The 23,756-nt window shown below is 44.3% G+C and overlaps 1 protein-coding gene across 1 annotated transcript in view; it reads right to left on the bottom strand.

Annotated features, from left to right (window-relative positions):
- LOC138266581 (uncharacterized) overlaps positions 1 to 23,756 on the bottom strand; it is a 165,094-nt gene that overhangs the window by 116,276 nt on the left and 25,062 nt on the right. The window contains exon 2 of the mRNA XM_069215426.1: positions 2,758 to 2,911. Coding sequence (XP_069071527.1) covers positions 2,758 to 2,905 — 148 coding nt within the window. The 5' untranslated portion in view covers positions 2,906 to 2,911. The remainder of the gene's footprint in view (positions 1 to 2,757; positions 2,912 to 23,756) is intronic.

Genomic DNA, 23,756 nt, shown 5'->3' with positions numbered 1-23,756 from the left:
CAAGGAATTTTAGGAAAATCCACTTTCAAATAGGTGAATTTCTCATATTCAATCAGCCCACAACAGAGTTCAGCTTAGGGTAATTTTGTTGGTACATAGTAGTGGGATCTTTTTTAGTTTCTCATAATGATGACTGTTTTCTAGTTGTTTCAGGGATTCCTTGATATATTCAACATTGTCCATGATCACAAAACACCGCCCTTAAGATTTCATAAGGATAGAATCATTGTTCTTTAGGGCATCACTCTCTTTCCAATCATTATCCCTGATGTTACCGTATCCTTTTGTTTGTCGCCAATCATACTTTAATACCTCCCACTACTAGTTCGTGATAAATATCAACAAGGTTACCACTAGGTAAATGAGGATTAAAGTTGTCAGATGGCTTCAAATAACTGGTTGTGGAGAGGTCAGTCACAAATCCCATTGAATTTAAATGAATTATTTCACCGTTGTTTATAGCAATGTCAGAAGGTTTATCTAAAGTCAGTTCATCAGCTAAGTCGTTGATGGGCAGAAGTTCTGGAATGTCACCTATTTTGAACCCAGAATATTTTATATTTTTAGTTACTTTGATAGAGGAAGATTATGTCATAGTACTTCTTCAGCCAAAGCCTCAGAACAAGTTTGTATGTTTCAATGCGAATTTTGCTGCAATCCAAGTTTGTAGTAGGACAGAAACTCAAACCAAGATTTAAAATCTTTTCCCGATTCTGGGTTAGTGTTGTTTTTGAGATATTGACTACTCTGGCACTGGCCAAGGACTCAGTTTGTGCATTAAGATCTTCAGCTATTCCTCTGATCTTTTTCTATTCCTGTTTCCCCTCCTCGTTTTGGGCCACCGAAGCCATGTTCTCTGCCTCTCGCTGACTAGGGAGTGGGCAGTTTCATTAATCTCATTGCCCCATGAAAATCCAACTTTTGTTGTGGTGCTTCATCTGCTGAGGATCCTGGATCTGAACTTAGATCAGATGCCACGTTAAGCAACACAGATATACCCACAGTTTTACATTTTTCTTGGACGTGTCATATTTGTGGGTAAACGGAGAGATCCTGCCATACTTATAGTCCAGTCGCTCTCTTTTAAACGTATGTGCCTTGTGTGCTCATTTCCTCCTCTTGTTTCGCAATATGTTCCTCCATTTTTGTTATCAATTTAACCTCCTCTTGGGCAGAGACCATATCTAGCTTTCATCAATCCATCAATAATTATAGTCTGTTCCATGCAACATCTGGCATGTGTGGTTAATGTTCCCATAAGTTTCAATAAACAATCAACAGTGTGGGATCTCCATTCCTCTAGATGATACAGGTCCATATCCCCAAATGTTGGCAAAAAGCGGGATGAGTAGTCTCTGTGGGACTACCACATTCCATATATTTGGTGAGTGATGTAATTTCCCACAATTTCTTCCAGTTCCAAGACCCGTGCTTTTTCTAATTCCCTAATGATGTTGGTTACTGTTCTGGAACCAGGACTTTGTATTTGCCTTATATTGCATTGACAATCAATGTTATCAAACACAGCTGCTGCCTTCTCCCACATGATATATGTGCATACATACACTTACTATTTTTATAAATTAGTGTGGATCTCCTTTGTGTTGGGTCTCATTTATTGACTATTGTCTATATTTGAATATATCTTGCAGTCCTGTGTTAAGCCTAAGGCTGCTTGACTACATTACCCCTAAATAGGGCACTTTGGACAAGGTTTGCTATGCAATCCCACTCATTGGGGAATCCCTGGACCCTTCACACAGTATTTACATAATGGCCAGCTTTCTACAGTGTTCAGAAGGCAGATCTCAAAGAGGAGGAGTATAGAGACTGCAGTCCTGAAAGGAGACAAAACAAATCTAAGTATTTCAATAAACCTCTGCTTAATTTAAGAAACCTGTGCATATGCAATCGATATTTAAATTGAAAATTCAGCGTAAGAAGGCACACTTGCTGGGTCCATTTCAAGGTGTTCTCCTGTTCTTCGGAAAAGAACAGTCCTATTCGGGTGTTCTTACATACGTCGTGCACAGTATTGCAGGGAAATACCAAAAGTAACGTGGAGCGTGACATGTATACCGGTATTTTCTCACTTATTTTACTGAAATGACTGATGCAATGAAGGTTTACACAGTGATCCGTTAATATTTAAAAAAGAGGCCATTCAGTGAATATTTCACAATAGTTTTCAAAACCCACGTGGGCAACAAAGGAACATCCTAGAATGCCCAATGCTGGCAATCGTTAGAGATTAATGCTTCAGTAAAGACCAGGGGCTGCTACTCGATTAGGATCGCAATCCCCCCCCCCCCCCCACCAGCAAACTCAACAGCCAAACGATAACAAACTATGTTTATTATCGTTTGGTTGTTAAAGGTTAAAGAGGCAGGGCCATGGGGTATGACGAGGGGTGCGCACTGTGCACTCCCCTTAGTGTGCACAGTTGCCAGGCTGGAGAGAGCCTGCACAGGCTCCCAAGTCTGCCTGGGGGGGCTCCCAGCCAATCCTTTTATTTCATTATTCTTCCCCCCCCATCCACTGCCCCCCTCCCTTTGTGTCACCCCTTTTAATCCCTGCGAGCCGTGACTTGTAAAGACAACCATTTTCTTCTTTACACTGAATAGGCACTTTAAAATAGTATATAGACTATTGCACTGGCTTCATTTTACAGTAAGCACACAAAATAAACAAGTATCCACACAAACAATCCAAGGCTAAGGGTCTCCATGTATTCAAGGCCAGTCGTTGCCATCTTACCTGGTGCTGGCAGGCAGTATGGATTGTAAACCTGCCCAAGGTACCATGGATTTGGGAAAGGCTGTTGTGCTGTTGGTTGTGCATAAAAAAAGGGTCTTGTGTGATTTGTGGGGTAAGGACCATTCTCGGAAGCAGGTGCAGTGTTCATTTTTATCTGGGGAAAAAAAAAGAAAGTTAGGTGTGTTAGATGACTATCTTTTGCTTGGCAAACACCAAGCCCAAATGAACAGCATTGGTTTGTAAAGCTACCGTAATCAACTTTTTAAAATGGAGTACCAAGGAGTGAACTATACAAAGAACTGCTGTGGCGGCAGGCTCGTATTTACAGTGTGGAGGCGGAAGGGGGGGGGCGGGCCAGGTGATTTTTTATTTTTATTTTTAATAAAAAAAATAAAAAAAGTTAGCCCGACTACGATCTCTTCTCTCACGGTCTCTCAGCTCTGACACATGAGTCACAGGACCCAGGAAACTGCACAAGCCAATCCGGATGTTAGTTTCATGCCGTTACCAGAATCAGGATTAGTGGGAGCAGCCTCTCGGCACTCGGGCCGGATGTAGGAGGAACACAAATTGCGACTTGCAATTTGCGAGTCAAAGCGACTCGCAATTCGCGATGTAGAAAGGTGTCTCAGACACCTTCTGAGACTCGCTATGGGGTCGCAAAGACCCACCTCAAATATTTATGAGGTGGGTCGCAGTTTGCGACCCCATAGCGAGTCTAGGCACTCACGGGGATGGTGGCCTGCTGGAGACAGCAGACCACCATGTCCGTGACTGCTTTTAAATAAAGCATTTTTTTTTTCTCTTTGCAGCCCGTTTTCCTTAAAGGAAAACGAGCTGCAAATAGAAAAAAAATACCAAAACCTTTTGTTTCGATTTCCCCCCCCCCCCCCCCCCAGAGTAGGCAGTGGTCCATAGGACCACTGCCTGCTCTGAAAAAATAATTTTGTGAGCAGTCACAAAGGGGAAGGGGTCCCATGGGGACCCCTTCCCGTTTACGAATGAGTTACCATCCACTTCAAGTGGATGGTAACTGCGAGTTGATTTGCGACCGCTTTCGCGGTCACAAATCAACTTACATCGCGGTGCAAGTCGCAAATAGGAAGGGAACACCCCTTCCTATTTGCGAGTCGGAAACACATTTTGCAAGTCTGTTCCAACTCGCAAAATGTGTTTCTGCATCGCGTGAGGGCTTTTGCGCCTCTCCATTTGCGAGGCGCAAAAGCCAACCTACATCTGGCCCTCAGTGCTGGAGGCTTGTGCTTTCTCCAACTCAGCTATCTTATGACAACTGGGTTGCTGGGCAACAGCCTGTTTAAAGTGTGCATGTTAGGCTGGCCGTCGCAAGACAGCTGGCCAAAGGGACATGCGCACTTTAAACAATTGTACAGCTCCCTGCTGCCACTCAGCAGCAATTGCCCCACCCTGACACTGCTCAAGACGTGGTGCTGAAAAATAAAAATGGTACCAAACAAAGTTTACCATTTTATTTTTCCATTCGGGGGCCATTTGGCGGGCCAATGTTCTTCCACCCATGTGGAGGGGCTGCTCCTGGTGGTTAACTTCAAACAGGTGACTAATACGATTTCAGGCACTTGGAAACAAGGGAGGTGTCGTTTTAGAGGGCTCCTAGACTACAGTTCATGCTGTTTTACCAGTGGTTCATTTAAAAAACAAGAAGTGACAGGGGCCTCGTCAGGAGAACGTGGCAGCTTGCACCATCCATTGCTCCTGCAAGCACTGCTAGTTTCAGTACTAACCATGACACCTACAAGTGCAACAATTCACACTGTAAGGCCCCCAGAGCTATAAGAAATGCTGGGGTGGCACATATTAGCGGTTGTTAGTGTATATTAAAATTATTAAACAGCTGTTGTGCTGATGTCCACATTTTGCAGACAGCACCACCATGTGGCAGAATCTCACAAGCGCAGGGGCTAAGAATTAAGTGCCAGTGCAGCGCAAATTAAGCACTGTACAGTTGCCACACAAGACACTCACATATTAAACACTGTAATATGCCATAAACTGCCCTAAATCCTTATTTTTAATCAGTTAGCCATGGCAAGTAATGAGGTGCACAGGGCAGAGATGCTCATTAAAATAACTCCCACTTTGTATTGAATCCAAAACTTTAATAATGTTTTCAAGAAGAAGTCTCTCAGCCTATTCACAATAACAAAGGTACACTGTTCCTAACTCTAGGGTGAACAGTTAAAGTTTAGGAGCTAGAACCCTCACACACCCGAAAGGGGTGTCATGCTTCATCATCGGGAAGCTCCTCGTCAGACCGGCTGGTGCAATGTCTGACGGGCTCCCCTTTCGGGGGCTCTTTGCCGGAGATCTTTTTTATATGTGGTGGCTGCCGTTGAATTATGAAGGTCAGGCACTCTATATGGCAGGAGAGTGGAAAAATTAAGATTGATTAGAAACCCCTGAACTTGTTCTGTTTAATATCTATCCAGAGGGGTTACGATCAAGATTAAAAAAAACATAATTAAGTGGAAAATGAGAATGATGCTCAACCACTTTAAAAAGCCTGGAGTACTGTGAAATTGTCACCTGCCCCCTAGGGTCTGGTCAACATGTTTCGCGTAATATTGGTCGTGAAAGATCCTCTAACGCTTCATCAGGACCTACATCAAACTAGACTTCTCCTGGCTGTATACGAAAGAAAACACTATCTAATTGTGTGTGTGAGAGAGATAAATAACAGTCACTTACATTTGTGTGAACTGTCTCGTCAGTAGTCTGAAACAAAAAAGTCGCCCCGCCCTCTTCGTGTGGGGGGCCCCTTAGGGAGTAGCACGTTCCAGCCTATAGCTTTTTTCTATAGGCGTCCTCAATTTGAGACACCTACCCACAGGCGTGCTCACCCTGGAATACCTGATGTCTGTTCTAAGGTCTGACATGCTTGCACTGTCAAAGTACTTACTAGAGTTAGTTCATTGTCACCATAGACCTTGTGTCGGTGGGGCTAATTTGGGAAGAGGACAGCAGCATTCTAGTTCTGGTCAACAGTACTGGGTACAGGAAGACTTCTTCCCCTCTGAAAGCTTAGTAGCAGTGTTCACCTCCCTGTGGTCCACGTTTGGCTGAAATAGTTATTGAAGTGACCCAGCCATGTTTTCCACCAAGATGCATCAGTGGCAGGGTCTGCTACTTTGCTAAACACCAGTAGCACAGTCCTGGAGGTAACTGTGGAACTGCCTCAATGAGGTGGTGTGACAGGTTGCATGGCACTTTTCCTTCGCTGCAATGCCAACAGCTCCAGAGCTGGGAACGTTGTTCAACCATGGTGGGCTGATATGCGAGGTTACTTTTCCCTTCAGCCAGCTGGGTTTTGGGCATTGCTGGTGATTCAGCACAGATGGTAGGCAGCAGGTTTACGGCTAATTTCTCATGTTTTAAAGACATATCTTAGTCTTCATTGGAGGAGTCCTGGAAGGAATCTCCATTATCCATGTGAGTTAATTCTGAGTGCCTTGGCTTTGTTGCACTGCAGTCGTTGACACCAGTTCTTAGGTACACGTTCCTTCTATAAGGTAACCCCCTCATAGGCTCACTGGGCACTATATTGTATAGCAGACCTGCTGTTCCACCAGATCCTTGTCAGGCGATGCTGTTGACAGATTCAGGTCTATGTCATTCTCCAACTCTCAGCACCAGAGAGGATGCTCTCACTATGCTGCCAATCACCCGGGCGCCTCAACAATGAGCAAGCAGTTGCCAAGAGAAACAGTTGCATGTTACTGCAGGGCCGGGGGCACCTCTACAGTGAGGTCAAGGGATTATGGCACCTGCTGATGTTTTGTCAGGCTGACACAGCCTAAGTTGCTAGCAAGGAAGGCTTCAGCTGTTCCATAGGTAGGCTTAAAACACAGAAATTTGAGTCCGTGTGGGTCTTTCCTCAATTCCTCATCACTAGTGTAGAAGCTTCCCTAATTATAGCGCATGCTGAGTTGCCGCACAATATGTTCAGTTAACACCACCTGGAATGTGACATGTCACGAGTGGTCCCAATTACCTTGTTCTCATTGGCCATGCCCAGCCACATGGTGCATGCAACAGGACCTTCCACGCAGGGCCTGGGTGGCCCACTACAATATTCTTCTCAACAAGCCAGGGCAAACATTTATGGATATACCAATCTTTTGTAAATTAGTCAAATCCTTCATAACCAGTTGAACATGGGATCACACTGAAAACTGTTAAAGGAATTTAAAACCGAGTGGTGGAAAAGGAGGTGCCGGTCAACCCATTTGATTTATTAATATTTCAATAATTCAAACAACCCTTTGTACAGACCGCTACTGCCGACCCCATTAAAACCACGAATCCCTTCTTAACTTGCAAGGTATATCTCTAGAAAAAGCTATATTTTTCAAATGTGAAACACAGCTGATCCTTTACTTGCAGATGTGGTGGTTCGTTAGTGTGCTAAAAAAATAAAAAAATAGAAAAGGAAAAAAAGTACTAATCTGTCAAACACTATATTGTTGGTAGAGCACAAGCGGGCTTAATGATTAATATATCAGTTAAGCACTTCAGCCCAAGGTTCTAAGCCTTCCAGCTGCTCTTTAAAGTGGAAGCGCCCAGTGTCAACCACTCAAAGGTTGAAACAAAATGTGGGGTTTGTTTCACCTTTAAGCATCATGAGTCCCAACCCTTTAGTCAGGTCCAGATTATCTGCATCCTATTGACCCCCTAATGCTGGCACTACAGCACTGTTTAGCTCCAATGTTTAGGGTCTCAGTATCATGCAAAGAGCGCTAGCACCGTGAGCACACCAATAAGCTGTGTTCCTGTTCGAGACCACTATTCTGTAACAAGGTTCTCACATGAAATCTCGCAAGAACTTCAAATAATGGCAACCTTTGTGGGCACAACAGTCCATAAAACACTATACCGAAGAGAGGAACAGCTTTGCCTCAAGACCAGAAGGGAGAGGAGGAGCAGTTCCACTGATCTCCAGAATAATCTCCCTCACTTCTGTAACCAGAAAAATCAGCAAAGTCAAGGCATAGTTGTTGATAAAAGGCATGCCGGAGTATTTTAGAGTTAATTGTTTAAAAATATAATTAAAGACAAGAGACTTCAAAAAAAATACTAGCATCCTCAGAAAAGTATTGCATTGTTGATTTTTAAACTACAGAACAGTTTTCTACAGTTACTGAAGGTGAGAAGGTTGCATCCAATCCCCAAAACGTGTGCGTTTTAAAGGCAACAAAATCTAAGAACATATCCACCTGCTGTGAGGTTCTTGAGCTAAATGTATAGATAAAACCACTATTAGGAGGTAGTGGAGATCCGTAGGTGGCTACCATCAGAAGAGCATACTAGTTCAAGTTCATTACGATTTGGAATTCCTAGGAGGTCTACATTACGACAAGATAACATATCAAATAGCAACAATAACAAAAGTCAATTAAAATTAAAAATTGAAAAATGTCAAATAAGGAGCATACTTTTTTTTTTTTTAAATGATCAATAGATATGTAAACACTTTGAAAAATTTAAAAATCTGAAAACAAAACATTTTACTGGAAGGATTATACAAACTAATTAAGGGCCTTTCCCAATGATCATACCATAAATTTCAGCAAAGAAGGACAGACCAGTACAACATTTTTTATGTCTTGGACATCAGTTTGACAAAAATCACAAACATTTCAAGTGTGACATCATTTATGAGTTAGACCCTTTAACGGAAGTAAGTCCATTCTCAAAGTGCAGAAGCGCCTCAACCCATGGGTGTAAGTTTTAAGTCACATAAGATTGCGATTTTGTTTAACATAGCAGAATTATTAAAACCATCAAATCTCTTGACTACAGAACTTTAAAATCCAATTCATGGCTTATGTAGAAATACATACTTTGAAATAGATTGTCAACTGGGTAGGAGATAATCAAAAACAAATATTTAGATTTAACTCCAGATGTTCTATGGCATATTTAAGACTTCCTGAAAAGCGGTCATCTCTCTCAATGTCACAAAAATCTCCATACATAAGGTGCCTTAATGAAAGTGCTTTGCTGCAAAATAGGCAGCGGGCCTAACGGATCACCACTACTAGGCCTTGTACGAATGAGCTCTTAATGCCAAACTCTAATCATAAGGCAGCACTGGATGCCAGAGTGTTACAAGACAATAAAGGGATCATTATGACTGGTGGACAGTTTACACCATCCACCAAAGTCCAGACAGACAGTCAGGTTCCCACCAGTGTGGCCCCCTTCCCACAGGCCCCATTAAGCGTTCTCCGCTAGCCCAGCGAGGAACAGCCTACAACATTGACTCCAGCTCATAATACAGCCGGTGGCAATGTAGTAGTGCGTAGGGTGCACCAGTACCTGTTGCAATGATCACGTCTGCAAAGCATACCCATGACCCACCCACAGGCCCCTTGACCCCATCTCCTCCAGTAGTTACATGGCGGTGCTGCCTCCATGTAACCGCTGGCGGAGACGGGGGTCGTAATCCCCAGGGTGACGCTGCTTGCAGGACAGCCCTGGCAGATTAGGACTGCCAGCACTGCCTCTCCCTTCTATGGAAAAAACTGCCGGTCCGATTGGCACTACAAACCACGGTTGCAATGTGGTGGTGGGACCGCCACAATGGCAGCAGTCCAACCGCAACCCTGGCAGTCTTAAGACTGATCTCCACCCATCAGTAATTTGCACTACGTAGAGGACTGTAGTGCTATAATGAAATGCAACAAATTAGCTGGAATGCCCAGGTTCAATAACTTCTTCCACAAAGTTAGACAATCAACCTTAACGGCTGGGGAGAAGTTTATAACAGCAGCATATACTGTCCGCTCTAACAGTTACATATTTTCATTTATTACCTGCAGCGCTGTGATGTTATCTAGTGTACTATGGTCTTTCCTGAAGCGGGACCAGTCCAATGGGATGATCTGATTGCTTTCTGGCCAAGTCTTGATGTTCTAATAGGCTTTTGGTAAATTATTTGCTAACTGCATCCAGTAGCACAATTTGTCAGTAATTTGTAGGAGAAGGTCTATCACACTTTTTATGTACAAGTATTACAACACCTCATACCCATGATGGGGGCGCTGTTACTTTTAACTAGTGTTTAATACAGGTTGCAAGACTTTTGCCCAAAAAGAAGGTTCCTGCTGAACCACTGAGATTGGATCATCCAGGCCCATTGCACCCAAAGCTTGTAGTGCCAAAATGAATGGCTTAATCTTGGTTGCTGAAGGGGGACCGTAGCTATTAACTTCTCTGGTATGATCAGGCAGGATCTCTTTCTCAAAGAACGTAGGATTAGAATTTTCTGCGTACAAGGAGAGAAAATAACCTCTCCACCACATCTCATAAATAGGAGATGGGAAAGATCTTATTGGTACGGTAGCATTCTTCAACAATTGCCCAATATTTGTGGATTTCTTTTTTTAAGGCTGCTTCTCTCAAATTAGTCTACCTCTGCTCATTATTCACCTTTAGGCCTGCCTTCAGCTGACATCTTCAATAAGGATATAATTCTACCCCTTTTCTTTTGAGAACATACGAAACTAGCCAAATCAACCTATGAACTTCCTTATTTAGGAATAACAGAGGCTCTTACTAATGTGGAGGCCTCAAACATACTTGGCGATTACCCTTTATTACCTGGCCCATAAACTAAGAAAAACGATTAAGGGTGTCTGTTCCAATAGTCTAGAGATAGAATAGCCCTCTATAGGCAGTTTAAGTGAGTTTAACTTGAAGGGAGCCAGCAAGTTCGCCCAGTATTCTTACTAAAATTGGTTTCTTGGGCTATGAAATTTCAGGCCTCTACAGTAGAAAAGAAGCTACACTGTAGTCTATAAAAGAGCCTCTCCAAAGATGTGTGTAAATTGAGCTGGCCAATCAGAGTTGAATCTCTCATTTAAGATCATATAACCATTCCCCCGCACCCCCCCGAGACAGTTTAGAAAAATATACCCTCATATACGTTCTGACAGATGGAAACATCAGATAGCATATTCAACAGATTCCTTCTCTAATCACTCCATGAACTTCCTTCTGTGATGCAAACACTTTACAATTAAGGTCTCCAACTAGCAGTATTTCACATTTTCCTTCATTCATTTCAATCAATGAGATGTAATTAAACACTTCAAGTAAGGTTTTATTTATCAGATATCTGGGGTAATAAGGATTTACCACTAACAAAGGGAGTCTTCTGCCACCCTCTACGAACAAGTTAACCTTCAGTACTTGGAAAAGATTAGAAGGGGCTATAATTTTCATATCCCACTTTCAATTATTACTCAAAAGTACAGCAAATTCCCTCCTTTGCATGGCCTCTCTTACAGGTCAACACATTGCAGCATAAATGGATGCAGATTAAATCAAAATTGTAATCTACTTTTTTTAAAAAACTACTTTTTCTAAAGAGTTTGCAATTCCAGCTGCATTCCAAGAAGCCACTCTGTTACTAGAGACCAAACTGTGGAGCATGTCCCATCCCCAGAGGAGTTTAATGCTCCAGCTAACCCCATTTCTCTTGCTCGTCCTCCACCCAGGAGACCATAACATCTGACCCTGAATATTTTACCGCCCTCACCTCTCAAAACTTTTCTTTTTTTTGTAATGTTTCTGCTTCCATTTATCACACCCATGAGCCGACCAAGTATCAAACAGCAACTGAACTGTATAAACAGATTGACTGCTGGGAGCAAGCTTTACATCACATACTGGGATTACATCAATACCTCTACATTGGAACGACTCACAATTTTTTAAACCTAGATTAGTAACAATTTTCGAGTAGAGTAACCATACCCTTGTCTTAAATACTCCAGAAACGTGCACTAGATTTACCAGAGAAATATCTTTGCTTTGCATCAGATTTAAGTTTTCAATGTCTGCAAAGTAAGATAAAAAAAAGCGATTCATAATTACATCACATTCAAACAATACAACAAAAGCAAGAAATAGTACCCATAGAGTCCAGAGTAGAAGCAACACCACAAGGGAAAGAACTTCCACTCTGGGGAGAGCGACTTTGAAAGGTATTTTGTTCAAAGTTAGTCTTGGCCGCAATGGCGGCAGCAACAAAAGGACCAGCTCTAGAATTTAATGATGATTGCCACCTCTGCAAAAGACCTCATCCCATGGAGATCACAACTCCCTTTTTCCTTGCATTCAAGACTGGTCAATATTCTCCTTCGGGGACAATGCTCCAGAGACTCCCACTTTGCGGAAATTAATTTTCCTGGACTTATTCTCCGATATCTTCCGTATAGAAATTGTTTTCCATTTCCCGACCCCTTACTAATAGGGGGAGCCGAAGACTAATGGACAGGAAGTGGACCAAACCATTGGTCTGAAAATTGGAAAGGGTTCCACCACAGTACCAGAGCCCTTAGGCAGGATATGTTCATGTTTGAGTTTATAAAGCGCATGGCTACCCAAAGACCTCCCAGCGTTAGGTGAGGAACAGGAACAGCTAAGTCTGTACTACTGTCAGCTTCTGGAGGGGAAATTGTAACAAGATTTTTAGTGAATAAACAGGGCTGGCTTGACCAGATAAATTAGATAGGGTCTCTCTTAAAAGATACTAGAGGTTTACCAGCCTGAGTTCCCTGATAAAGCTGAGAGCCAAGTTTGAGTTTTGCCAGACTGAAATCTGTCAACTGCCACAAGAGACGGACCAAGAAAGGAAATAAAAAAAAATAAAAAAAAGCTTTCGACAAGCCTCGTGAGTAACAGTTAAAAAAAAAAAAAAAAAATCTTGGCCAGGAAAAGCCCGTCCTCCTTTGAGCCCATCAGCACTTTTAGTATTACCAATAAAATGTCTTGTATATGGACAGAGCTATTCACCTTATTTTTCAAGTAAAGCTAGAACAGAGGCTACCATTCTTTCCAGACACTTAAAGGACTGATATTAGCACATTGTCCAGAGAGATTACAGGTCTGAGTCCCAATAATCAAACTCCGGGCTTGCAGGTGTATGAAGTACCGAAGAAGCTTAATCTGTAGGAGTGCTTCTGAAGAGCCTTAAACCAGAGGCGGGTGTAGTCCCAACTGGGTCTTTGCTTTACTACAGGCTAAAGAGCTCCAATTGGCTACCACACTAATATCAATGTCTGGGAGAGTGAAATACTCTATGAAGAGTTCACCTAATCATTTATAACTAGAAGGTGTGCTGTTCCCCATTTCGGAGACTGATGACTATTTTACAGCAGGTGGAACTTGAAGCATGATTTACATCATTTCCAGCAGCCATAGAAGAGTCAGGAGCCCCTCCATCAGCCATTGTAACTAGGCCAGCTTGCTTCTCTTTTTGAAAGAAAGAAAATTTTATTTTTACTTTGTGTGGGACAAGCTAAGCCCCTTATTTCTAATAGGATTTGATTTCGTTTTTTTACATGCTCTTGTAAAAATGTATCTGCCAGATCTAATCTACGACCAGTCATGCTAGTCCTACCTAGAACCTCTAGGCCTCCAAGCAAAGTTCCAAAGCAAAGCTGTAGGGTATATTATTGGGTCACACTATGACACTTGGGAACTTTAAGGGCTGAGCCCAGAGAGTGGTCCACAGAATATGCGTAACAAATTGGACCTCAGATTAACAGTGGGCAGCACACAGGCAAATTGCAAAAAAAGCAAAACAACTTGGCAACGACTGGGCAACGACTGGGGTGCAACTGAGCATGAGAACATCAGCTAGCAAGCCACACCTAAATCTAGATATGGGCTGCTTCCACTGGACAGCCAACTTTACACCTGGAGAGTGCCTATACCTTAGGGCCCTCCAATGCAGTTTTTCTTTGGTTGCATTTATTCAATACTACAGACTTCAAAGTGACTGATTAGAGTTCTTAGCTTCATTACCTGAGAAATATCTCAGAGTTGGGGCCACAAAGAAACGACCTCTCGGACCACTCTGTGCCTCGGTGAAGCACCTTGCAGGCACTTTGGCATCTCCTTGCCTGAGTCTGTGGCTTTTGCAGCACCTCCTCCCAACAATGCATCAGCCAAACTCCTTACACCATGATGGGTCACCTCGCATGGGTTGCTTCGTGGCAAATGCTCTCCAGATTAATTCACAAGCTCGCAGATCTACAGAAACCATGTATTCAGTGGAGGGATAACCTCCCTACTACCCAGCTCAGACTCATGGACGTCATTTACAAGTTAGTCCCTTACTAACCCAGACACTGTCCTTGCAACACCTGGCTTCATCTTGCAACGGTAACACCATTTTCATGTAAAAACAAATATTCCAAGGCAGGTGTAAGGAAATGCCTCCTTGGCATGGTTACCCCCGGACTTTTTGACTTTGCTGATGCTCAGTTATGACTTGAAAGTGTGCTGGGACCCTGCTAACCAGGCCCCAGCACCAGTGTTCTTTCCCTAAACTGTACCTTTGTCTCCACAGTTGGCACAACCCTGGCACCCAGGTAGGTCCCTTGTAACTGGTACCAAGGGCCCTGATGCCAGGGAAGGTCTCTAAGGGCTGCAGCATGTCTTATGCCACCCTAGAGACCCCTCACTCAGCACATACACACTGCTTCACAGCTTGTGTGTGCTGGTGGGGAGAAAATGACTAAGTCGACATGGCACTCCCCTCAGGGTGCCATGCCAACCTCACACTGCCTGTGGCATAGGTAAGTCACCCCTCTAGCAGGCCTTGCAGCCCTAAGGCAGGGTGCACTATACCACAGGTGAGGGCATATGTGCATGAGCACTATGCCCCTGCAGTGTCTAAGCAAAACCTTAGACATTGTAAGTGCAGGGTAGCCAAAAGAGTATATGGTCTGGGAGTCTGTCAAACACTAACTCTACAGCACCATAATGGCTACACTGAAAACTGGGAAGTTTGGTATCAAACGTCTCAGCACAATAAATGCACACTGATGCCAGTGTGCAATTTATTGTAAAATACACCCAGAGGGCATCTTAGAGATGCCCCCTGAACAGATACCTGACTTCCAGTGTAGGCCGACTAGTTTTTGTCAGCCTGCCACTCACCAGACATATTGCTGGCCACGTGGGGAGAGTGCCTTTGTCACTCTGTGGCCAGTAACAGAGCCTGTACTGGGTGGAGGTCCTTCTTACATCCCCCGGCAGGAACTGTAACACCTGGCGGTGAGCCTCAAAGGCTCACCCCTTTTGTTACAGCGCCCCAGGGCATCCCAGATAGTGGAGATGCCCGCCCCTCCGGCCACTGCCCTCTCTTTTGGCAGCAAGGCTGGGGGAGATAATGAGAAAAAACGAGGAGACACCCACCAGTCAGGACAGCCCCTAAGGTGTCCTGAGCGGAGGTGACCCTTACTTTTAGAAATCCTCCATCTTGTGGATGGAGGATTCCCCCAATAGGATTAGGGATGTGCCCCCGCCCCACAGGGAGGAGGCACAAAGAGGGTGTAGCCACCCTCAAAGACAGTAGCCATTGGCTGCCTTCCCAGACCTAAACACACCCCTAAATTCAGTATTTAGGGGACCCCAGAACCTAGATTCCTGCAACCTTAACAAGGACTGCTGTCCTGAAGCCCTGCAGTGAAGACGGAGATGACAACTGCTTTGGCCCCCGCCCTACCGGCCAGTCTCCCAACTTCGCAGAAAACTGCAACAGCAACGCATCCAAAAGGGACCAGCGACCTCTGAAGCCTCAGAGGACTGTCCTTTAACCAAGGTCCAATAAACTCCAGTGAACAGCGGCCCTGTTCAACATCCTGCAACTTCTGTGCAACAATGAAGCAACTTTAAGGACTTCACGTTACCTGCCGGAAGTGAGAGACTTGCTACTCTGCACCCAACGCCCCCGTCTGGACCTGCGGAAAACCAACACTACAGGGAGGACTCCCCGGTGACTGAGCCCGTGAGTAGCCAGAGTTGACCCCCCTGAGCCCCCACAGCGACGCCTGCAAAGGAAATCCAGAGGCTCCCCCTGACAGCGACTGCCTGTAACAAGGGACACAACACCTGGAACCAACACTGCACCCGCAGCCCCCATGACCTGAAGGAACCGAACTCCAGTGCAGGCGCGACCCCCAGGCAACCCTCTGCCTAGCCCAGGTGGTGGCTACCCAGAGGAGCCCCCCCTGTGCCTGACTGCATCGTTGAAGAGACCCCCGGGTCTCCCCATTGCTTTCAATACAAAACCAGACGCCTGTTTGCACTCTGCACCCGGCCGCCCCTGTGCCGCTGAGGGTGTACTTTGTGCCTGCTTGTGTCGTCCCCCCTCGTGCCCTACAAAACCCCCCTAGTCTGCCCTCTGAGGACATGGGTACTTACCTGCTGGCAGACTGGAACCGGGGCACCCTTGTCCTCCATTGAAGCCTATGTGTTTTGGGCACCTCTTTGACCTCTGCACCTGACCGGCCCTGAGCTGCTGGTGTGGTAACTTTGGGGTTGCCTTGAACCCCCAACGGTGGGCTACCTTGGACCCAACTTTGAACCCTGTAAGTGTTTTACTTACCTGTGAACTTATTACCTACCTCCCCCGGGAACTGTTGAGTTTTGCACTGTGTCCACTTTTAAAACAGCTTATTGCCAATTTTGTCAAAACTGTACATGATATTGTGATTATTCTAAGTGCCTAGAATACCTGAGTGAAATACCTTTCATTTGAAGTATTACTTTTAAATCTTGAACATGTGGTTCTTAAAATAAACTAAGAAAATAGATTTTTCTATTTAATAACCTACTGGCCTGGAACTTGTCTTTGAGTGCGTGTTCCTCATTTATTGCCTGTGTGTACAACAAATGCTTAACACTACCCTCTGATAAGCCTACTGCTCGACCACACTACCACAAAATAGATCAATAGAATTCTCTTTTTGCCACTATCTTACCTCTAAGGGGAACCCTTGGACTCGGTGCACACTATTTCTTACTTTGAAATAGTATATACAGAGCCAACTTCCTACAGAGGGTTTTATTTTCCATCTGTGAAACATTAGCTGCTCGAGGGCCCTTGGGACAGTGCACAGTTGAAATGTTATATTGTTTCAACTTGTCCCATCAAGTCAGGTGTTACTTAGTAACACTTTGAAGCCTCCTGGGCCTCTGTCTCCACTAAGCACAACTTTTCTTGTCACAGATTCTGGCATGGTTCCCTGGTCTAAAGTGAATCTAGTGCAGCCATCTGATTTAGCTAAATGTGGCTCATCAGGCAGGTAGCGAAGACCCTTCGGTTTAGACATATGGAGGCAAAGTACACCCAATTCAGTATCTGCAAAAGGTCAGTAAGAACCAGGAACATCCGATGGAAATTTGCGGTGCTAAAACTTCAAATTGTCAAGTTAAAACCAAGGGCTTACAGTTTTAGTTGCTAGTCAAAGAACAGGAACAATATTTTAGTAAAGACCAGTGCTCCAGGATAGGACCACAACACAGGCCAGAGGACAAGAGTTAATTCACAGGCTGAAAGATTAGACTGCGTATGGAGGAACACATACGAGTTAGACAATGCCTTCTTGCCTGCATCAAACTAGTCCTGTGATACTCTGGATAATTTCCTCATTAACGATACTCTTAGGAATAGGAATTTAGCAGGGGCTGGGATACTGGGTGCATTCAAGTCCTTAATTTTTGCCAAGCCTAAACAACTTGTGTGTTGTACAGTTTCCTTTAAAAAATAAAAAAAATTAAAAAAAAATTAAATTTGAACAGGTATCGGTGGTACTCTAAATAAAGATTCCTTTCCCATTATTTGCCAATTTTTACTTCCCACACACTAAGTCAATCGGCTTCAACCAATATTCATAGACTTTTATAGCCAACCGGGAAACAAAGATCTCAATAAATCAATTATGCGTCAGTTAATAAAATGTTGACTTTCCATCACTGGCAATTTAAAATAAGACTCAACTTTGGGCCCAGAAAAATATGCAACCTTTTCAGAAAATGCTAAGTTTCCCACTGCTGGAGTTGGACAATGTTCCCATTGCATATAATTAAAAATAATCTTTGGGGTATTTGCTCTGTGAATGTAAGGATGTCCATAACAGTTATAACAAACATATCCCCATAATTTTTTCTTGATAAACATCTTCACTTTCAAATACAGTAAAATATTTGAATCAGACATCATACATCAGTCATCAGAAACCACTCCAGGAGTTATTACATAATTCATGGACAGTTTGAATGCATATGGACTTAGGATGACCCCAAATGGGCCATATACATCAAATGGTACTTTATTCCAAGCAATCCAATCTGGAATTGTTATAGCTGAAATGTTCACTAGGGACAAGATTCTGCGGACATTATGGGAGGTAAAATATTGTTTTAGGACCTCATCCACAAGTTCAACTGTAGAGCATTCAAAAAGCTAATGACCACATATCAGTAAGGAAAAAACTATGACCAATCCAAAGAAGGAAGGCAAGTACAGTTAATAAGAGCCACAGATAGTTCCACTGAAGATTAAAGTAATTAATTTTGAGCCACAATATCAGCTTATGTGCTTGTAGTTGTGTTGCACAAGAGACAGAGGAGTCGGTGAAAGTGTCACTGACTGTCAAAATATCCAGAAGCAGTTTGTGCAAAAAATGGTGCAGTGTTTGGAAGGGGAGAGCTGGCAAAAGTCTCCCTTGGTAGTTCAGAGTAGGCTATTCCATCTGTGTGTAGAATTTGAGTAGATTTGCCCAACGTTCTTGACATTTGTCACAGAAGAAGTTAATAGGACTACTAAGATAATTTTCCACCCTCCCCAAGCTCAGAGAGGTGTCTGTGTTGCTGCTTAAAACCTGCGGAGAAATATTCTGGTCTGGAGTGAGGGATTGGGGTACTATCCAGGAGTCCTCTAGGTCTGCTGTGCAGGATCGGCCACGTGGTGCTTGATATTGTCGATGGAGACAAAGTGATTTTAGAACCAGGCAGCGGTTGAAGAACGACAGTTCTGGTACCATGTAATCGCAGGACCAGAACCGGTGCACAGTAGAAAGGACTGAACTGCTTTTTCACAGCAATCTTTTCACGCACTAGATCCTTAACTTTAGAATAGAGCCAGTAGGTGTTATAGGTGCAATCCCTATTCCCAAGGAGGCAGCACTGGCAGGTGCGTTGTCGTCACAGAACTGTTGTAAGTCCTGCAAGACAGTGACATGTTCATTTATGTCAAAAGTTGTATCTGCTGCCTCTGCACCAGGACCATAAAGATCTGGAACATACATTTGCGTTCCAAACAGGCATTCATATGAAGTACACCTCCCAAGGACCTTCTGGGCAGATTACATGCTCTCTGGACTCCATACAGGTGATTAAGCCATCTGCAATCCATACCTAATACTCTGGCTGTTAAGGATTGCTTTAAATCCCAGTTTCTTCACTCCATGACAAGATTTCCCTTGGGATGAAATGGAGACGAATACAGTTGGACCCCTATTGAAGCTATGGCATCCCTGAAAGCCCTCGAGGCAAAAGCAGGGCTCTGGTCCGAGTGGAAAGCCACAACTGTACCTGTGCTGATAAAGACATGCAAATCTTTAACAGTTCAAATGTCAGTAGAGCGTTGAGGCCAAACCCGCAAAAATCAGGAGCATGAATTAACATTGACCAAAATGTATTTGTATGCACTATCAGGAGGCCACAGTGGTCCAAGTACACACATTGTAAAGGTTTGCTGGAACTTAGGAGGGGTTTCTGTTGTGGGCATTTGATGGTGGACCCTTTTATCTGATGACAGATGTCACAGCAAAGGACATACTGCCTGGCCGGACTGTTTCGAACTGGCCACAAGTAACCTGCTTACAACAATGATATTGTACCTGCCACACCAGCATGGGCAAAAGCAACTCCCTCATCCTCCACTTTGATCAACTCTGGTCTTTGATTTTTGTTTGGGGAATCCCACCATCAGCCACCTCTGGTATTGTTACTAGGGCAATATTAAGGCTAAATATGCAGTAGGAATATTTGGCTGGATATGCCTCTGGCCTGGATTTGCAGTCACCCGAAGCTTTCACAGCAGCCAGTGTTTCACCATCCAATTTCATCCTAGAACGAGTTATTGCAGCACAGGAGTTATAGCTACTGATGACTTGGCTGCTTCATCAGCCAAGGTATTGGCAGTAACATGTATTCCAACACGATGTCCCAGTGTACGTACAGCATGGACATTGGGTAGCGTTCGCTTCAGATCCGCTACCCCCCCCACACCAAACAGCAGTCTGTGTTTAATGGTGTTGCCTTTTGAATCTCTGAATCCATCCTGGCGCCAATAATGCAGATATTCCCTGAATGAACAGACACAATAGTACAAATCCTAGACTATTATTGTTAACTGTTTTGGATCTGTGTTTTCCAGTGCCATCACCAGAGCCATCAGCTATGCTAGTTGTGCAGTACAGTCTCCTAAGGTCTGCATGTGTGTGCTGGATGGAATTCACCATCTTTCTTGTGGCCACTCACGACCACACAAGCGGCAGAATATTGGTGTTTTGTGCCCACTGCGGGTTGAGCTGAGCCATCAGTGCACATAATTGTTTGATATTGTTCCATAGGCAATGTGCTTGCAGGAATCGGGTATTCAAGTTCATATTTCAAAAAAGTAGTGAGTGTCATTTTGGGTCAAAACAGTCATAAGTTGCCGTCCGAGACGTTGCCCATCGAATCCAACATGGATGTAGGCCTTAGTGTTATGAACGCTGGTTTTGGCAACAGCTTCAAGGGCTGGGATCAGAGATACGACAACATGTTTCCCTTGGGCCAGAGGCCTCTCTTTAATGACAGCCACCTGGAACAGCAGTGAAAATATTCTGTGTGGGAGCTAAGCATTGTTTAACTGTGGAATACAGATGTGATTTGTTTGCAATCAGGACAGTATCACCCTCACTGAATGTTGCATAGGTGAAACCAACAGCACCAGCAATTACTCTGATTACCAAGTGTGTTTTGTTGTCCCTTGTGTGTAAGTGTTTAGCTGCAAGCAGGTCTTGTTGCAATGTACTGAGAATGTTCTACAAAATACCCCATACCGGATTCAGCATTCACTGATATATACACAAATATTATTGGTTGACCTAATTGACAATAGTTAATGAATGAGTCTACTAAAGTAATGAAAACCCATCTGTTAGACATGCCATGGGTAGAAAGGAATAGCCAGTTAATTTACATGGCAGTAGAAGAAATTACTAACGCTAGTGAAGACACTTCAAAGATAACTAAGCCCTTGGCGTCAAAAATACTGACATATGTCCTTTTCTAGTTAAGGCAAGAGTAAAGGAAACTGCTTATTTCCAAGGATTCTGCAAATACAATTTAACATGTATAAGAACGTTACAGGCTATTTGTACAAGGAATTGAGTGAAATAATTTGAAGTTTGTTAGTAGTTCTGCGAATTAAGTTGCTCCGACATATTTTTATATAGATGACCATGCATGCAAGGGCGGTGCACATCACAGCCTAAAGTGAAATCCTACAATATACTTCTGTTGAGAAGGGGGAATTTGCCTGAATCTTTGACAAAAAAATGTCCACATTATTAATAGTAAAAGGCACTAAATCTCAGACATTATCCAAGTGGAGAGAAAAGTAGGAAGAAAATCTGCTGACATTGGAAGACAGGAAATCTAAGGAAGCAATGCAGCAACCACAAGAAGTTGCCATAAAAACAGAGTTCCACTGAATCCAGATTAAAATAATCAAAGGTTATTTCACAGGAAGCGAGGGGCCATACATACTACAAGGCTGCTCCGTCTAACACACCTTAATGTGCACCAGTGGCAAACAAGGACAATGCGCCAGATTATGGATTATGCGTTGCCCTGGGTACAAAGCATTTATGAATGATGGACAGGACGATTCAGATAGTTTATCTGCCTTTCACAGTGCAGATAGCACCTACACTGAACTTTCAATGGAGACAGAGATCCCCTGCAGGCAAGTGCAATGAGTGGCAGGTAGATACAGGGGAGGAGAAAGAGGAGGGGACTACGAGACCTCCAGGGGGAGCCATCAGGTAGGTGCACTGAGTGGGTGCCATGTCTGCGTCGGGAGTCGCTTGGGTGGCTATTCAGTCAATTATCAGTAGTGGCAGGTCAAAGGGTGGGGTTGGTATGGGGAAGGGGTAGAGTGGTTTTGAGGACTGGCTAATGTGCAGGTTCTACAGGCCTTGAGTGGACTGCAGAGGTAAAGACTATTTACAAACTGGGAGTGCCAGAGCAGGCGTGAGTGCCTCAAGTGATCCATCCAGGAACGTGTGCTGAGGGGGCAACAGGGGAGGTCTGCCGAGATACTGGCATGCTTGCCACTCAAGGCCAAATAAAGATGGGGCCCACTGTAAAGCTGTAGGACACTTATGAGGTGGAACATGGGGGTAGTAGCAATGAGGCAGGTGTCTGCTTTTCACTGCCAGATCGGTCATGCAGGGCAGTAGTGTGGGCACTAAAACAACTAAGGCCCATACCAGAAGCTGGAAGAGTTTGAGGGTGGAGGGGCAGGAAGGGGGAAGAGGTCCAGGCAGTTTTTGCTGTGATGGCATAAGGGCCCAGCAGGAGCATCAACATGGGGACGGGCCTGCTCATGCCTCACCCCCCAGAAGAAAAGAACAAGAATGCAGGGACATTTCTCAGCCAGCCAAGAGACTGACGAGTGCTGTCTCTCTGGGGAAACTGTCTGGTCTGCAACAGTGCGGCCATGATGAAAGGTGTCAGGGGCAGTTATTGTGGCTACCAGTGAAGGTACAGGATTCATACCTTGCGAAGACACATTTTTCAGAGGAACAGCACACATGCATAATGTCAGCCTACACGTCCAGAGCAAAAAACAAGTATAGGCAAACTAGGTGAAGACAGGACTATCAGGCAAGCTGAAGGTATGGGACTTTGTAAAGTAATGTGGGTAAGGATTCCCAATGAGGAAGCAAACAGTAGCTCATAGGGTCAGTTGAGAAGTGTTTAAGTAGCACAGTGGGCCAATCAGGAACTCCCAACCTTCATGAGTGGCACAGGTGAGCCAGAAATGTCTGGTACAGCTTCCTTGCCCCAGTACAAAGTCATGGCTCTGCCCAGGGTAGCTAGCGGGACAATGTTGATGAACATTTCTGCGGTGGAGCAAGGAGGCCTTTCGGCAGCCCCCCAGCACAAGTTGGTGCACCTGGAAGACTGATTTTGATGTGCAGAGCGATGGCGCTGGTGACCAAGGCTGATCATGAGTACTGGACAAATGGGAGGAGGGCCACAGGGTACTAAAATATATGGCAAGAAACTGGAATATGAAGATAAGATGGGGTGAAATAGACCAGGATTGGGGGGGGGGGGGGGGGGTCACGTGAAAGAACATGAGGCTATAGTGGACTGATGATTCCAAGGGTGATTGGGGAGGGTAGAGAACCCTAGGGGCGACAGCGCACACACTATAAATACCAACTGATTGACCGAGATAAGGTTTGGTTTATTGCAGGACAAAACTGGATAGAGGAAAAAGCTGCTGCTGCAGGTAGTTTGTACAATTATGGCTGGGCAGACAACTCCAGAGGGTGGGTGGTAACGCTGAAGAACATTGGTGCATCTGTGAAAAGGTTTATATGTGGCTGAAGAAAGGGACCAGGACAGAGGATGACATGGGCAACACAGGGGAAGCTGGTAGTTTGGAGGAGGGAGCAGGGTAGGGTACTAAAGAGGGAATTGAGTCAGGACAAATAAAACTGCAAAGCAAAAAAAGGACGTATAAGAAGCTGCAATACATAGGTTACTAAACCTTAGGGGGCTCACCTGATACCCGTGACAAGAGGTTATGAAAAGTGGAATATGAAGATTTTTCAGTTAATACACAGGAAAGAAAGAGCAAAACAGTTGAAGTAGTAGGAGCTGGTCAGTCCGCTCAGTATGCCAGTCACCACCGAGGATTGGGGTGCAGCCCTTCTAATCTATGCCAGTGTATCCTACAAGGATTATCCAGAGCACTGTATCAGTCTGTTTAGGTATATGGATCTAATAGGCAAGGATCAAATATTTGGAGGATTTGCCAGTGGCAGCTCCTCCATTAGGGTGGAGGAGCATCACTCCCACCCTCCCAACCCCCA

This window comes from Pleurodeles waltl, chromosome 2_1 (genome assembly GCF_031143425.1).
Source record: "Pleurodeles waltl isolate 20211129_DDA chromosome 2_1, aPleWal1.hap1.20221129, whole genome shotgun sequence".
Taxonomy (NCBI): Eukaryota; Metazoa; Chordata; class Amphibia; order Caudata; family Salamandridae; genus Pleurodeles; species Pleurodeles waltl.
Note: the sequence above shows the minus strand (reverse complement) of the source record. Positions and strands in the feature narration are given on the sequence as shown.